This window comes from Hordeum vulgare, chromosome 3H (genome assembly GCF_904849725.1).
Source record: "Hordeum vulgare subsp. vulgare chromosome 3H, MorexV3_pseudomolecules_assembly, whole genome shotgun sequence".
Lineage (NCBI taxonomy): Eukaryota > Viridiplantae > Streptophyta > Magnoliopsida > Poales > Poaceae > Hordeum > Hordeum vulgare.
Window position 1 is genome coordinate 173462346 of NC_058520.1, and position 17924 is coordinate 173480269.

The 17924-nt window shown below is 48.5% G+C and overlaps 1 protein-coding gene across 1 annotated transcript; it reads right to left on the reverse strand.

Annotated features, from left to right (window-relative positions):
• Positions 1–245: 245 nt before the first annotated feature.
• LOC123443394 (ABC transporter F family member 4-like) lies at positions 246–3969 on the reverse strand. Its single transcript, XM_045119742.1, has 2 exons — positions 2344–3969; positions 246–797 (listed from the first exon to the last, which is right to left on the reverse strand). Exon 1 carries the CDS (start codon positions 3899–3901, stop codon positions 2396–2398), a length of 1506 nt encoding a protein of 501 aa, XP_044975677.1. The 5' UTR covers positions 3902–3969; the 3' UTR covers positions 246–797; positions 2344–2395.
• Between the last annotated feature and the right edge of the window lie 13955 nt (positions 3970–17924).

Below are 17924 nucleotides of genomic sequence, written 5' to 3' on the forward strand. Positions count from 1 at the left end.
GGCTTCTGCTTTACCTCTAGGAACTTCAGCATCCATGATGCAAAAATACCAAGCAAAGCTACAAATATGCTACCTTACTTGATTTAAACAACATGTGTGACTTCCCTAATCTTATTTTCTCAGAAAACCAATGTCCTTTTTAGATCCATGTAAACAATAATGCGTCATAAGAAAATAATCAATTGATAATTTGCCAAGAAGTAATAGAGAGCACCTTCTTGTATGGAAAAACAAGGGTTACCATGTTTAGAGCGAGAAATGCTCGACGCAAGCATTCAGATATGCTTCTTCCATAAGCTTCACAATCATCTGAAAATGTGAATGCTATACATATGTACACACCCAAAACATCATCCTTTCTTTTCTTCCACTGCTCTTTAAAGTTTATTGATCCTACACAATCGACCATTCTTTCAAGTTTCATTGGTCCTATACAACAAATCAAAGCATAAAGAGAAGCTAAAAATGGAGGATAAAGAGAAACTAAAAATGGAGAGATCATAGGAGGAGGAGCAGTTAGGAAGAGAAGAGGGCGAAGGAGGGGGAAGAGAGGAGGGCTCATCCAAGGACGAACAAGTGTGAGGGGTGCATAGGAAGCTTTCTCTCGCTGGACGCCGCGCGCTCCCCAGACAGCCCCATCGCGCCCCCGTGCGGCATGACCATCGCTCATGACCCTGCACCGACCTCCTCTGCTCTACTTTGGCGGCGGCAGGACCAGCCCCCGTGCGGCTGTGCTCCTCGGGCGACCACAGCCGCTGCCCCTACGCTCACCGCTGCTGCCGACAGCAAGGAAAAACCTGCAGAAATATATATCTTGCTTTAGAAAAATCAACAAGACATGCATAAAAGACCAAAATCTGCAAACTATACAAATTAAGGACATAATCTCACATTCCTCAAGCAATCCATACACGGTCTGTTAAATCGCAGAGTCTTACTAAAATACAATGAGATAGAGCAGCTCACGCGCATCATTTTGTAATCACGCCATCATTTTGCAAAGTAAAAAAAATGATTGGATGAATCCTAACCAAATTAACTTCCTACTTCAAACATTCGACAAACTGCTGCTGCCATTTTCTGAAACTAATCAAGCGATCTGCTCTCTCTCTCTCTCTCACACACACACACACGCGTACACATGCATCAGACAAGACGTACAAAGAGATAGAAGATCACCTATTTTCTTCTTGGTCCGTCCAACCTCTGGCCGCTTCGAACCGTGCTGGAATCCATGGTACGCATCAGGCTGGGCAGGACGGACTGGAAGATGGCACACGTGCTCCTCACCATGAAGCATCTCATCCAACCCATGGTGCCCAGCCGTGGCCACTACTCCCATGCTCGAGTTGCCTTCCACCTCTGAGTCGGCCCGTCCAGGAAGAGGACATGCCTGTGTGCTCGTCCACCAGCACTTCCTGCGGGGCAAAGACGTCCTTCTGCTCTTGACACCCTCCGTGCATGGCAGATCCGTGGTTGGTGGCGAGCACGGGGTAGCAGGAGAAGCTGGCCGCCGGCGTACGACAGAGAAGAGGGAGGTGAAGTGGCAGCGGTGGCTGACGAGGGAGATTGGGAGGGAGGGGAGACCAGGAGGGAAGGTTGCAGCGGCTGTGGCCTGTGGGGAACCAGGAGAAAAGGGGCTAGGGTTTGTGTGGGGGCTAGTGAGGCAAGACGAGGATGGGATAGGGTGTGTGTGTGCGGAAGGGATTGGCCAAATCCTAGTGCACGTGCACGCGGCTTACCCAGCCAATACCAGCGAGAAACGAGCCCACCAGTCATAGGCTAGATAAACTACCATCGGGTGAAAAGCAGATTGACCAGTGGTGAATATTGGACGAAGAAGATCACCCAGAACCAAGATCGGACGGCCATCAAAGGCCCAAACCGAGCGACCCTCTGGGAGGCCGAGTTGGCCAGTGACCTTATAGGTTTGAATGGGGCAATATTTATGAGCAAAACTGCAACCTAGTTGCTTCTAATCCTGATGTAAGACGTAGAAACATACAAAGAATACCACTAGCTTCTACGGTATTAGTTCAATGAGTTACGATCAAAGAAAAATGTTATCTTACCCATTCTAGTACCCAACTACTACAAAATAAAATTATGATTTTTCTCAAGGGGACAAGCTCACTATGTGTTCCAAAACGGAGGGAGTATTCAACATTATAACACACCTTCCTGAAACCCACAGAAACATCAGTGCATACCAAAATGCTAAGCTAATTACAAGCCAATAAGCAAAAGTCAACGTATCAAACTACTACCAGCTAGTAAACTACCAATATTATCAAAAGGACAAACGCCACCATCAATTCTTCTTCAGTAAGTGAAGATTGTCACCTCAGGAGCAACTCCAGCTTATAGTCAATCTCCAGCATCTAAGGCATGATTTTCAGGAAGGGTCGGAGCTCTTACTGAGCGCCGAAATGTACTCATGCACTCGCTTTCGTTGTTCCTCCAACTCCGCGATCGCCTGATTAGCAGCCTCGTTGATCATCCTTGGGAGGTACTTTTCCATCCGGTCAAACCACTCCCGCAATGTCATGGTCTCAAGACTGCTTCTAACAGCACATTCCTCCACCTTCGCCCCATCTCCTACCTCTCCTGTACTGCCAACCAAATCCCCATTGCCATCATCTTCCTCTTCTCCACCACCGCTTTCCCCATCACCCTCATTGCCATCATCTTCCTCTTCTCCAACACCCCTTTCCACATCACCCTCATTGTCAGAAGCAGCGCACTGAGCAGAAGCCCTCCCCTTGGGGACTTCCTCCTCCAATGCCTTTGCAGCCACCTCGATTTCTTCATCCCCAGTATCCCCCTTCTCCTCCTCCTCCTCACCATCCTTTACTGCTGTCGAAATCGACAGATTGCCAGGCTGATCTCTTGGCGCAGCCACCTCATGTTCCTCCTCTTCCTCTCCTTCCTCGTCCTCTAGAACGGCCTTCTTTGTACTAGCCGCTCTTGTAAACCTTCCCTGGCCACCCCTGGACCCCGTCTTGGGAGGCTCTGGCGGAAGGGTGACTGTCGGAGCATTCTTCCTCCTCCCACGGCGTGTAATCATCTGGGCCTCCACATCTTCTTCCTTCTCCAGTTCAGGGGGCTCCGTGTCCTCCTTCCGCGTCACCACCAGGGCTTCCTCCTCCTCCTCATCTCCTTTCTCCGACTCAGCAGCTGTTGTGGCCTTCTTCCGCCCGCGAAGACGCGGTGCCAGCGGCGCCTCCTCCTTCTCCGGTTCAGAGGGTTCAGCGGCCTTCTTCCGTCCACCACGGCGCCTCGCCACCGGGGCCTCCTTGTCCCCCTCTTCCGTCTTTTCAGGGGGCACCGCTGCAGCCACCTTCCTACGGCCGCCCCGGCGGGGCTTTTCCTCCTCCACTACCACTACCGCCGCATCCGGCACTTCATTCTCCACTTCGGGGATCACCGCCACCGCGGCCTTCTTCCGTGTGCCCCGGCGGGTTGCCGCAGGGGGCTTCTCCTCCTCCACCGCCGCCGTCTCAGCCGCATAGCGCGAGGAGCGCCCAGATCCGGGGTCGGCAGCGGTGGCGGCGTCCAGATCCAAATGGGAGGAGATGGACACAGCGAGCACGGTGGACTCGCCGATCTTGATAATGTTCCCATGTGAAAGAGGGGTGGGAACAAAGGGCGCGAGGGTCGCGTCGTTGAGGAAGGATCCGTTGGAGGATCCAAGATCGGAGACGACCCACCCGGCGGCGGGCGGCGGGAGGAACTCGATGGAGAGGTGTTGCTGCGACGCGCCCTTGTCGCGCACGGCGAAGTGGTTGCCTTTGACGACGCGCCCGACACGGAGCACGGATCCCGCGCTGCACTGGCAGACCTCTCCCTTGCGCGGACCCTTCTCCACCGCCAGGGTGAGCACCGGCGGCGGAGCGGCCATTTGGGGGCTTGGGGAATCAAAAAGCTAGAGAGAGTGAAGTGGGGAAATTTCGATTTTTGTGGGTGGGGGGGTCGCGGGGGGGGGGGGGTCAAAATAATACGCCTAAAATGCCACCGAAGAGGTTTCCACTTGCCAACCACGACGAATACCCAAACCCCTATTTCCAATGAAGAATTTTGCTCTGCGTTTAGCCATTTGTTTGACTGAGACTTTTTTTTTAATAACACACCCGCTTTATAAATCATGACATAATGTCCATACAAATAGTTTTTCGGATGCATTCCGAGGACACACCACGTCAAACACGACACCCTAGCCTGATTACAAGATCGAGCCAACAAATGTGCAGCAACATTTTGTTCCCGACGCACATGAAATATAAAACAACTAATGAACGAAGTTCTAAGTTGCTTGATGTCTTGAATCACAGGACCACAAGAAGATCGATCCAGACTCGACGAATTAATACGATGAACAACCGTCAAACAATCAGAAGCAAGTAAGACATCCTATAGCCTTCACTCAATGCAAATTGTAAGCCTCTCTCGATTGCAATTTCCTCCGCTAGCTCGGGAAGGATTGTCTTAGGAACACCAATACCATAACAAACAATGCAAGAACCCGAATGCTCTCGCATCACCACACCTGCCCCCATGCTCCTGGCATTGGTAAAAAGGGCAGCGTCAACGTTTATCATCACCTTACGTGCCGGCGGCGGAACCCAGGATGTTGTTGTAGAGGGTTCACGCCTATGGTTGGTTTTGGTAATGAACAAATGCCCCACTATCATTTCAACATATGCTTTAGTTTTCAGAGCAAGACTAGAAGGATGTTGATTAACATTTTCTTCTCGGAGTTTGTTACGAGCATCCCAAATATGCCAGCAGGTGAGTGCAAGAACTGTAGCAGCAAGATCATCGCAACGAGTCATAAAACCAAAGATCCATGTTTTGCAATTTATGAACCCTTTCCGACAAAGATGCACGTTGAAGTAATCTTTGACATCAGACTAAACAGCTTGTGCATATGGGCAAAAAAGCAATGCATGTTCAACGTGCTCATCAGCAGAACAATGGACACAAACCTTAGATGCAGGAATATGTCTTTCGTGTAGCTGCATTCCGGTTGGCAAGCAATCATGAGCGAACCTCCATATGGTTATCAACATTTTCCCCGACGTCTTGATCGCCGAGATTTTGTTCCAAGAGGTGGCTTCACTTTGGAGATTAGACGGCATACCACGGCCCGTATTGCTGCGAGAGGAAATCATCTTTGTCATCCTGGCCAACTGATATGCAAACCGAACCGAGTATGTACCAGAACGAGTATGCGGCCACGATACAAAGTCAGTGTCACCAAAACGACTGATGAGAAGTTGGAGCACTTGATCCGCAATCAATTCCTCGAAGACTGATCGGACCAGCTGTATGTTCCAAGTAAAACCATCATCAGCAAAGAGATAGTTCACCTTCTGGCCGTCCGAGAGAGGAGATAGCAAATGCAAAAACCGAGGTCTCACTCCAGGAATACAATTATCCTCCTGGATCTTGATTGTGGCACCATTACCCACACCCCATCAGACTCCTCTTTTGACAAGATCCATGCCACGAAGTATGCTCCGCCAAGTATAGGAAGCAGACCGTGGACATTTAGCATCCCAAAAGTCTGTATTTGGGAAATAACGTCCCTTAAGGACACGAGCACAGAGGGAATTTGGTTCTGTGAGTAGTCGCCAACATTGTTTGCCTAACATTGCTTGATTAAACATGCTCATATCTCTGAAACCAAGACCTCCCACAGCGTTTGGACATGTCAGCCAGTCCCATGATCGCCAATGCATCTTCCTTTTACCATCAGCCAAACCCCACCATTGATCAACAATATCTCTCCTCATTTGCTCACATGTACCAACAGGTATAAGGAAACAGCTCATCACTTATGTTGGAATCGCCTGAATCACAGATTTTAATAAAATCTCCACTCCTTTCCTAGATAATGGTCGATCAGACATACAGTTGATACGCTTCCACATTCGATCATACAAATATCTGAACGTCATGGTAGTTGATCGCCCCACTTCGGTTGGCATACCAAGATATGAATCTTGGAGATACTCATTAAAGACGCCAAGTATATGTTTAACTGTTGGGTAACGTAGCATAAATTCAAAAAAATTCCTATGCATATTCAGATCTTCCTATAGAGAGACCATCAATGAGAGAGGGGTGAGTGCATCTTCATACCTTTGAAGATCGCTAAGCGGAAGCGTTACTAGAATGCGGTTGATGGAGTTGTACTCGCGGCGATTCAGATCACGGTGTGATTCCGATCTAGTGCCGAACTACGGCACCTCCGTGTTCAACACACGTGTGGCCCGGTGACGTCTCCCGCACCTTGATCCAGCAAGGAGGAGGGAGAGGTTGGGGAAGATCTCCAGCAGCATGACGGCGTGGTATCGATGGAGAGACGAGGTCTCCCGGCAGGGCTTCGCCAAGCACCGGCAGAGAGGAGGAGAAAAAAGTGTTGGGGAACGTCGCATGGGAAACAAAAATTTTCCTACGCGCACGAAGACCTATCATGGTGATGTTCATCTACGAGAGGGGATGTGTGATCTACGTACCCTTGTAGACCGTACAGCAGAAGCGTTAGTGAACGCGGTTGATGTAGTGGAACGTCCTCACGTCCCTCGATCCGCCCCACAAACCGTCCCGCGATCAGTCCCACGATCTAGTGCCGAACGGACGGCACCTCCACGTTCAGCACATGTACAGCTCGACGATGATCTCAGCCTTCTTGATCCAGCAAGAGAGACGGAGAGGTAGAAGAGTTCTCCGGCAGCGTGACGGCGCTCCGGAGGTTGGTGATGATCTTGTCTCAGCATGGCTCCGCCCGAGCTCCGCAGAAACGCGATCTAGAGGTAAAACCGTGGAGATATGTGGTCGGGCTGCCGTGGCAAAGTTTTCTCAAATCAGCCCTAAAACCCCACTATATATAGGAGAGGGAGGGGGAGCCTTGCCTTGGGGTCCAAGAACCCCCAAGGGGTCGGCCGAGCCAAGGGGGAAGGATTCCCCTCCCAAACCGAGTCCTACTTGGTTTGGAAGGTGGAGTCCTTCTTCCCTTTCCCACCTCCTCCTTTTTTTTCCTTTCCTCTTTGATTTTCTTCCCAATGCGCATAGGCCTCTCTTGGGCTGTCCCACCAGCCCACGAAGGGCTGGTGCGGCACCCCAAACACCTATGGGCTTCCCCGGGGTGGGTGGGCCCCCCCCCCCCCCCGGTGAACTCCCGGAACCCATTCGTCATTCCCGGTACATTCCCCGTAACTCCGAAAACCTTCCGGTAATCAAATGAGGTCATCCTATATATCAATCTTCGTTTCCGGACCATTCCGGAAACCCTCGTGACGTCCGTGATCTCATCCGGGACTCCGAACAACATTCAGTAACCAACCATATAACTCAAATACGCATAAAACAACGTCGAACCTTAAGTGTGCAGACCCTGCGGGTTCGAGAACTATGCAGACATGACCCGAGAGACTCCTCGGTCAATATCCAACAGCGGGACCTGGATGCCCATATTGGATCCTACATATTCTACGAAGATCTTATCGTTTGAACCTCAGTGCCAAGGATTCATATAATCCCGTATGTCATTCCCTTTGTCCTTCAGTATGTTACTTGCCCGAGATTCGATCGTCAGTATCTGTATACCTATTTCAAACTCGTTTACCGGCAAGTCTCTTTACTCGTTCCGTAATACAACATCCCGCAACTTACACTAAGTCACATTGCTTGTAAGGCTTGTGTGTGATGTTGCATTACCGAGTGGGCCCCGAGACACCTCTCCGTCACACGGAGTGACAAATCCTAGTCTTGATCCATACTAACTTAACGAACACCTTCGGAGATACCTGTGGAGCATCTTTATAGTCACCCAGTTACGTTGCGATGTTTGATACACACAAAGCATTCCTCCGGTGTTAGTAAGTTATATGATCTCATGGTCATAGGAATAAATACTTGACACGCAGAAAACAGTAGCAATAAAATGACACGATCAACATGCTACGTCTATTAGTTTGGGTCTAGTCCATCACGTGATTCTCCTAATGACGTGATCCAGTTATCAAGCAACAACACCTTGTTCATAATCAGAAGACACTGACTATCGTTGATCAACTGGCTGGCCAACTAGAGGCTTGCTAGGGACAGTGTTTTGTCTATGTATCCACACATGTAAATGAGTCTTCATTCAATACAATTATAGCATGGATAATAAACGATTATCTTGATACAAGAATTATAATAATAACTATATTTATTATTGCCTCTAGGGCATAATTCCAACAAAAAGAGCAGGGCTACGCCGAGGGAGAGGGAAAACCGTGTCTCCAAAAGCCCAAAAGTGCCCACTATATATAGGAGGAGGGGAGGGGGGTGCCACCCCTAGGGTTCCCACCCTAGATGGTGCGGTAGCCCCCCAGATGGGAGGTGCGGTGGCCAGGGCAAGGGGGAGGGGTGGCGCACCCCTAGGTGGGCCTTAGGCCCACCAGCGCCTAGGGTTCCCCCCCCCCTTTCCACCTCCTGCGCCTTGGGCTGAGTGTGGGGGCGCACCAGCCCACCTAGGGGTTGGTTCCCTCCCGCACTTGGCCCATCTAGCCTCCCGGGGTCGTTGCCCCCTTTCGGTGGACCCCCGGGGCCACCTCCGGTGGTCCCGGTACGTTACCGGTGACGCCCGAAACACTTCCGGTGTCCGAAACCATCCGTCCTATATATCAATCTTTACCTCTGGACCATTCCGGAGCTCCTCGTGACGTCCGGGATCTCATACGGGACTCCGAACAACTTTGTATAACAATTCCCTATAACCATAGCGTCATCGAACCTTAAGTGTGTAGACCCTACGGGTTCGGGAGACAGGTAGATATGACCGAGACACCTCTCCGGCCAATAACCATCAGCGGGGTCTGGATACCCATGGTGGCTCCCACTTGCTCCACGATGATCTCATCGGATGAACCACGATGTCAAGGATTCAATCAATCCCGTATACAATTCCCTTTGTGTGTCGGTATAGAACTTGCCCGAGATTCGATCGTCGGTATACCTATACCTTGTTCAATCTCGTTACCGGTAAGTCTCTTTACTCGTTCTGTAGCACGTCATCGTGTGACTAACTCCTTTAGTCACATTGAGCTCATGATGATGTTCTACCAAGTGGGCCCAGAGATACCTCTCCGTCACACGGAGTGACAAATCCCGATCTCGATTCGTACCAACCCAACAGACACTTTCAGCGGTACCCGTAGTGCACCTTTATAGTCACCTAGTTACGTTGTGACATTTGATACACCCAAAGCACTCCTACGGTATCCGGGAGTTGCATAATCTCACGCTCGAAGGAAAATACACTTGACATTAGAAAAGCTTTAGCATACAAACAATACGATCTAGTGCTACGCTTAGGATTGGGTCTTGTCCATCACATCATTCTCAATGATGTGATCCCGTTATCAATGACATCTAATGCCCATGACCAGGAAACCATGATCATCTATTGACTAACAAGCTAGCCAACTAGAGGCTTGCTAGGGACACATTGTGATCTATTTATTCACACATGTATTACTATTTCCTGTTAATACAATTATAGCATGAACAATAGACGATTATCATGAACAAGGAAATATGATAATAACCACTTTATTATTGCCTCTAGGGCATATTTACAACAGTCTCCCACTTGCACTAGAGTCAATAATCTAGTTACATTGTGATGTATCGAACACCCATAGCATTATGGTGTTGATCATGTTTTGCTCGTGGAAGAGGTTTAGTCAATGGGTCTGCAACATTCAGATCCGTGTGTACTTTACAAATCTCTCTCACTCCACTCTGGACATGGTCTGGATGGAGTTGTAGCGGCATTTGATGTGCTTCGTCTTCCGGTGAAACCTGGGCTCCTTGGCTATGGCAATGGCCCCAGTGTTATCACAGAAGAGTGTCATTGGACCCGACGAGCTTGGAACCACTCCAAGGTCGGTGATGAGCTCCTTCATCCAAATTCCTTCATGAGCTGCTTCTGAAGCAGCTATGTACTCTGCTTCACATGTAGATGTTGCCATGACTTCTTGCTTGCTGCTGCACCAGCTCACTGCCCCACCATTCAAAATATATATGTATCCGGTCTGTGACTTAGAGTCATCCGGATCTGTGTCGAAGCTAGCGTCGACGTAACCCTTTACGACGAGCTCTTCGTCACCTCCATAAACGAGAAACATTTCCTTAGTCCTTTTGAGGTACTTAAGGATATTCTTGACCGTTGTCCAGTGTTCCATATCGGGATCACTTTGGTACCTCCCTACCAAACTTATGGCAAGGTTTATATCAGGTCTGGTACACAGCATGGCATACATAAGAGAGCCTACGACTGAAGCGTAGGGGACAAAACTCATCTTATCTCTATCTGCTGTCGTGGTCGGTGACTGAGTCTTACTCAATCTCATACCTTGCAAAACTGGCAAGAACCCTTTCTTTGAGTTTTCCATATTGAACTTCTTCAGTATCTTGTCAAGGTATGTACTTTGCGAAAGACCTATGAGGTGTCTCGATCTATCTCTATAGATCTTGATGCCTAATATGTATGCAGCTTCTCCAAGGTCCTTCATTGAAAAACTCTTGTTCAAATAGGCCTTTATGCTCTCCAACATCTCTATATTATTCCCCATCAATAATATGTCATCCACATACAGTATGGGGAAAGCTACAAAGCTCCCACTCACTTTCTTGTACAGACGGGCTTCTCCGTAAACCTATATGAACCCAAATGCTTTAATCACCTCATTAAAGCGAATGTTCCAACTCCGAGATGCTTGCACCAGCTCATAGATGGAGCGCTGGAGCTTGCACACTTTGTTAGCACCCTTAGGGTCGACAAAACCTTCTGGTTGCATCATATACAACTCTTCCTTAAGGTTCCCGTTAAGGAACGCTGTTTTGACGTCCATTTGCCAAATTTCATAATCATAAAAGGCGGCAATTGCTAACTTGATTCAAACTGATTTCAGCTTAGCTACGGGAGAGAAAGTCTCTTCGTAGTCAATCCCTTGAATTTGTCGAAAACCCTTTGCGACAAGTCGAGCTTTGTAAACGGTTACATTACCGTTCGCATCAGTCTTCTTCTTGAAGATCCATTTATTTTCTATGGCTCGCCGGTCATCGGGCAATTCCACCAAAGTCCATACTTTGTTCTCATACATGGATCCTATCTCGGATTTCATAGCTTCAAGCCATTTGTTGGAATCCAGGCCCGCCATCGCTTCTTCATAGTTCGAAGGTTCACCGTTGTCTAACAACATGATTTCCATTACAGGGTTGCCATACCACTCTGGTGTGGAGCGTACCCTTGTGGACCTTCGAGGTTCAGTAGTAACTTGATCCGAAGCTTCATGATAATTATCATTAACTTCCTCTTCAGTTGGTGTAGGCGCCACAGGAACAACTTCCCGCGCTGCGCTACTATCCTGTTCGAGAGGGGGTGTAATTACCTCATCAAGTTCTACCTTCCTCCCACTTACTTCTTTCGAGAGAAACTCTTTCTCTAGAAAGGATCCGTTCTTGGCAACAAAGGTTTTACCTTCGGATCTAAGATAGAAGGTATACCCAATAGTTTCCTTAGGGTATCCTATGAATACGCATTTCTCCGCTCTGGGTTCGAGCTTTTCTGGTTGAAGTTTCTTCACATAAGCATCGCAGTCCCAAACTTTAAGAAACGACAACTCAGGTTTCTTCCCAAACCATAGTTCATACGGTGTCATCTCAACGGATTTAGACGGTGCCCTATTTAAAGTGAATGTTGCAGTTTCTAATGCGTATCCCCTAAATGATAACGGTAAGTCGGTAAGAGACATCATAGATTGTACCATATCTAATAAAGTGCGATTACGATGTTCAGACACTCCGTTGCGTTGCGGTGTGCCAGGCGGCGTCAGTTGTGAAACGATTCCACACTTCCTTAGGTGTGTGCCAAACTCGTGACTCAAATATTCTCCTCCACGATCAGATCATAGACACTTAATTTTTCTGTCACATTGATTCTCGACCTCACTCTGAAATTCCTTGAACTTTTCAAATGTCTCGGATTTGTGCTTCATCAAGTAGATATACCCATACCTACTCAAATCATCGGTGAGAGTGAGAACATAACGATAACCACCGCAAGCTTCAACGTTCATTGGACCACACACATCAGTATGTATTATTTCCAATAAGCCGGTTGCTCTCTCCATTATTCCTGAGAATGGAGTCTTAGTCATCTTGCCCATGAGGCACGGTTCGCATGTGTCAAATGATTCAAAGTCAAGAGACTCTAATAGTCCATCAGTATGGAGCTTTTTTATGCGCTTAACGCCGATATGACCAAGGCGGCAGTGCCACAAGTATGTGGGACTATCATTATCAACTTTACATCTTTTGGTACTCACACTATGAATATGCGTAACATCACGATCGAGATTCATCAAGAATAAACCATTCACCAGCAGAGCATGACCATAAAACATATCACTCATATAAATAGAACAACCATTATTCTCTGACTTAAATGAGTAGCCGTCTCGCATTAAGCAAGACCCTGATACAATATTCATGCTCAAATATGGTACTAAATAACAGTTATTAAGGTTTAAAACTAATCCCGACGGTAGATGTAGAGGTAGCGTGCCGACGGCGATCACATCGACCTTGGAGTCATTCCCGACGCGCATCGTCACCTCGTCCTTGGCCAGTCTCCGCTTATTCCGCAGTTCCTGCTTTGAGTTGCAAATGTGAGCAACATCACCGGTATCAAATACCGAGGAGCTACTACGAGCGCTGGTAAGGTGCACATCAATAACATGTATATCACATATACCTTTAACGTTGTCGGCCTTCTTGTCCGCTAAGTATTTGGGGCAGTTCCGCTTCCAGTGACCCTTTCCCTTGCAATAGAAGCACTTAGTCTCAGGCTTGGGTCCATTATTTTTCTTCTTCCCGGCATCTGGCTTACCGGGCGCGGCAACGGCTTTGCCGTCTTTCTTGAAGTTCTTCTTACCCTTGCCCTTCTTGAAACTAGTGGTCTTGTTGACCATCAACACTTGATGCTCTTTCTTGATTTCTACTTCTGCAGACTTGAGCATCGAGTACAACTCGGGAATGGTCTTCTCCATCCCTTGCATGTTGTAGTTCAGCACAAAACCTTTGTAGCTTGGTGGGAGAGACTGGAGGATTCTGTCAATTATAGCATCATCCGGAAGTTCGACTCCAAGTGAAGTCAGACGACCGTGTAACCCAGACATTTTGAGTATGTGCTCACTGACAGAACTATTCTCCTCCATCTTACAGCTAAAGAACTTGTCGGAGACTTCATATCTTTCGACACGGGCATGAGCTTGAAAAACTAGCTTCAGCTCTTGGAACATCTCATATGCACCGTGTTGCTCAAAATGCCTTTGGAGCCCCATTTCTAAATTGTATAGCATGCCACACCTAACCAGAGAGTGGTCATCACTCCGTGTTTGCCAGACGTTCAGAATGTCCTGGGCTGCTGCGGTAGCGGGAGGGTCACCTAGCGGCACATCAAGGACATAATCATTTTTAGCTGCTTCAAGGATGAGCTTCAAGTTGCGAACCCAGTCCGCATAGTTGCTACCATCATCTTTCAGCTTGTTTTTCTCTAGGAATGCGTTGAAATTGAGGTTGACGTTGGCCATCTACAATATTTATAAAGACAACTTTTAGACTAAGTTCATGACAATTAAGTTCATTTAATCAAATTAAGTATGAACTCCCACTTAAATCGACATCCCTCTAGTCATCTAAGTGATACATGATCCATGATGACTAACCCGTGTCCGATCATCACATGAGACGGACTAGTCACCATGGTGAGCAACTTCATGCTGATCGTATTCAACCATACGACTCATGTTCGACCTTTTAGTCTCTTGTATTCGAGGTCATGTCTGTACATGCTAAGCTCGTCGAGTCAACCTAGGTGTTTCGCGTGTGTAATCTGTCTTACACCCGTTGTATACGAACGTTATAATCTATCACACCCGATCATCACGTGGTGCTTCGAGACAACGATCCTTCGCAACGGTGCACACTTAGGGGAATACATTCTCGAAATTTTTAGGAGGGATCATCTTATTATGCTACCGTCATTCTAAGCAATAAGATGAAAAACATGATAAACATCACAATGCAATCATATAGTGACATGATATGGCCATTATCATCTTTGCTCTTTCGATCTCCATCTTCAGGCATCGCATGATCATCATCATCACCAGCGTGACACCATGATCTCCATCATCATGATCTCCATCATCGTGTCTCCGTGAAGTCGTCATGCCAACTACTACTATCACTACTACTATAGCTAACCGTTAGCAATGAACTAAAAGTAGTAAGCACATGGCATTGCATCTCATACAATAAATTAAGACAATTCCTATGGCTCCTGCCGGTTGTCATACTCATCGACATGCAAGTCGTGAAACCTATTACAATAACATGATCATCTCATACATCATACATGCAACATCACAACTTTGGCCATATCACATCACATGTCAAACCCTGCAAAAACAAGTTAGACGTCCTCTAATTGTTGTTGCAAGTTTTACGTGGCTGATTTGGGTTTCTAGCAAGAACGCCTTCTTACCTACGTGACAGCCACAACGATGATATTCCAAGGCTATTTACCCTTCGTAAGGACCATTTTCATCAAATCCAATCCGACCAGAGTGCGAGAAACAGACACCCGCTAGCCACCTTTATGCACGGTGTGCATGTCTCTCGGTGGAACCAGTCTCACGTAAGCGTAAGTGTAAGGTCGGTACGGGCCGCTTCATCCCACAATACCGCCGGAAAAGAATAAGACTAGTAGCGGCAAGCAATTGACAAATCATTGCCCACAACCTTTTGTATTCTACTCGTGCATAGAATCTACGCATAGAAAACCTGGCTCGGATGCCACTGTTGGGTAACGTAGCATAAATTCAAAAATTTCCCTACGCATATTCAGATCTTCCTATGGATAGACCAGCAACGAGAGAGGGGTGAGTGCATCTTCATACCTTTGAAGATCGCTAAGCGGAAGCATTACTAGAATGCGGTTGATGGAGTCGTACTCGCGGCGATTTAGATCGCGGTGTGATTCCGATCTAGTGCCGAACTACGACACCTCCGCGTTCAACACACGTGCAGCCCGATGACGTCTCCTGCACCTTGATCTAGCAAGGAAGAGGGAGAGGTTGGGGAAGATCTCCAGCAGCACGATGGCGTGGTATCGATGGAGAGACGAGGTCTCCCGGCAAGGCTTCGCCAAGCACCGGAAGAGAGGAGGAGAAAGAAGAGCAGGGCTACGCCGAGGGAGAGGGAAAACCGTGTCTCCAAAAGCCCAAAAGTGCCCACTATATATAGGAGGAGGGGAGGGGGTGCCACCCCTAGGGTTCCCACCCTAGGTGGTGCGGCAGCCACCCCAGATGGGAGGTGCGGCGCCCAGGGCAAGGGGGAGGGGTGGCGCACCCCTAGGTGGGCCTTAGGCCCACTGGCGCCTAGGGTTTCCCCCCTCTCCACCTCCTGCGCCTTGGGCTGAGTGTGGGGGCGCACCAGCCCACCTAGGGGCTGGTTCCCTCCCGCACATGGATCATCTAGCCTCCCGGGGTCGTTGCCCCCTTTCGGTGAACCCCCGGGGCCACCTCCGGTGGCCCGGTGGTCCCGGTACGTGACTGGTGACGCCTGAAACACTTCCGGTGTCCGAAACCATCCATCCTATATATCAATCTTTACCTCCGGACCATTCCAGAGCTCCTCGTGACGTCCGGAATATCATCCGTGACAACGAACAACTTTCGATAACCTCGTATAACAATTCCCTATAACCCTAGCGTCATCGAACCTTAAGTGTGTAGACCCTACAGGTTCGGGAGACAGGTAGACATGACCGAGACACCTCTCCGGCCAATAACCATCAGCGGGGTCTGGATACCCATGGTGGCTCCCACTTGCTCCACGATGATATCATCGGATGAACCACCATGTCAAGGATTCAATCAATCCCGTATACAATTCCCTTTGTTTGTCGGTATAGAACTTGCCCGAGATTCGATCGTTGGTATACCTATACTTTGTTCAATCTCGTTACCGGTAAGTCTCTTTACACGTTTCGTAGCATGTCGTCGTGTGACTAACTCCTTTAGTCACATTGAGCTCATGATGATGTTCTACCGAGTGGGCCCAGAGATACCTCTCCATCACACGGAGTGACAAATCCCGATCTCGATTCGTACCAACCCAACAGACACTTTCAGAGGTACCCGTAGTGCACCTTTATAGTCACCTAGTTACGTTGTGACGTTTGATACACCCAAAGCACTCCTAGGGTATCCGGGAGTTGCATAATCTCACGGTCGAAGGAAAAGACACTTGACATTAGAAAAGCTTTAGCATACGAACAATACGATCTAGTGCTACGCTTAGGATTGGGTCTTGTCCATCACATCATTCTCAATGATGTGATCCCGTTATCAATGACATCTAATGCCCATGACCACGAAACCATGATCATCTATTGACTAACGAGCTAGCCAACTAGAGGCTTGCTAGGGACACATTGTGATCTATTTATTCACACATGTATTACTGTTTCTGTTGCAGAACGTCGCATGGGAAACAAAAAAAATTCCTACGCGCACGAAAACCTATCATGGTGATGTCCATCTACGAGAGGGGATTTCCGATCTACGTACCTTTGTAGATCGCACAGCAGAAGCGTTAGTGAACGCGATTGATGTAGTGGAACGTCCTCACGTCCCTCGATCCGCCCCGCGAACCGTCCCACGAACCGTCCCGCGATCCGTCCCACGATCTAGTGCCGAACGGACGGCACCTCCGCGTTCAGCACACGTACAGCTCGACGATGATCTCGGCCTTCTTGATCCAGCAAGAGAGACGGAGAGGTAGATGAGTTCTCCGGCAGCGTGACGATGCTCCGGAGGTTGGTGGTGATCTAATCTCAGCAGGGCTCCGCCCGAGCTCCGCAGAAACGCGATCCAGAGGAAAAACTGTGGAGGTATGTGGTCGGGCTGTCGTGGAAAAGTTGTCTCAAATCAGCCCTAAAACCTTCGTATATATAGGTGGGAAGGGAGGAGCCTTGCCTTGGGGCTCAAGAGGCCCCAAGGGGTTCGGCCGATGGGGGGAGGAGGATTCCTCCTCCAATCCTAGTCCAACTAGGATTGGAAGGTGGAGTCCTTCCCTTCCTTCCCACTTCCTCCTTTTTTCTCTTTGATTTTCTTATCTCCTGCGCACGGGCCTCTCTGGGCTTTCCCACCAGCCCACTAAGGGATAGTGCGGCACCCCTAAGGCCTATGGGCTTCCCCGGGGTGGGCTGCCCCCCCCGGTGAACTCCCGGAACCCATTCGTCATTCCCGGTAACTCCGAAAACCTTCTGGTAATCAAATGAGGTCATCCTATATATCAATCTTCGTTTCTGGACCATTCCGGAAACCCTCGTGACATCCGTGATCTTATCCGGGACTCCGAAAAACATCTGGTAACCAACCATATAACTCAAATACGCATAAAACAACGTCGAACCTTAAGTGTGCAGACCATGCGGGTTCGAGAACTATGTAGACATGACCCGAGGGACTCCTCGGTCAATATCCAACAGCGGGACCTGGATGCACATATTGGATCCTACATATTCTACGAAGATCTTATCGTTTGAACCTCAGCGCCAAGGATTCATATAATCTCGTATGTCGTTCCCTTTGTCCTTCGGTATGTTACTTGCCCGAGATTCGATCGTCAGTATCCGCATACCTATTTCAATCTCGTTTACCGGCAAGTCTCTTTACTCGTTCCGTAATACAAGATCCCGTAACTTACACTAAGTCACATTGCTTGCAAGGCTTGTGTGTGATGTTGTATTACCGAGTGGGCCCCGAGATACCTCTCCGTCACACGGAGTGACAAAT

Coding starts and splice junctions, on each gene's coding strand:
- LOC123443394 (XM_045119742.1), bottom strand. CDS start 3,901: ATGGCCGCTCCGCCGCCGGTGCTCACCCTGGCGGTGGAGAAGGGTCCG.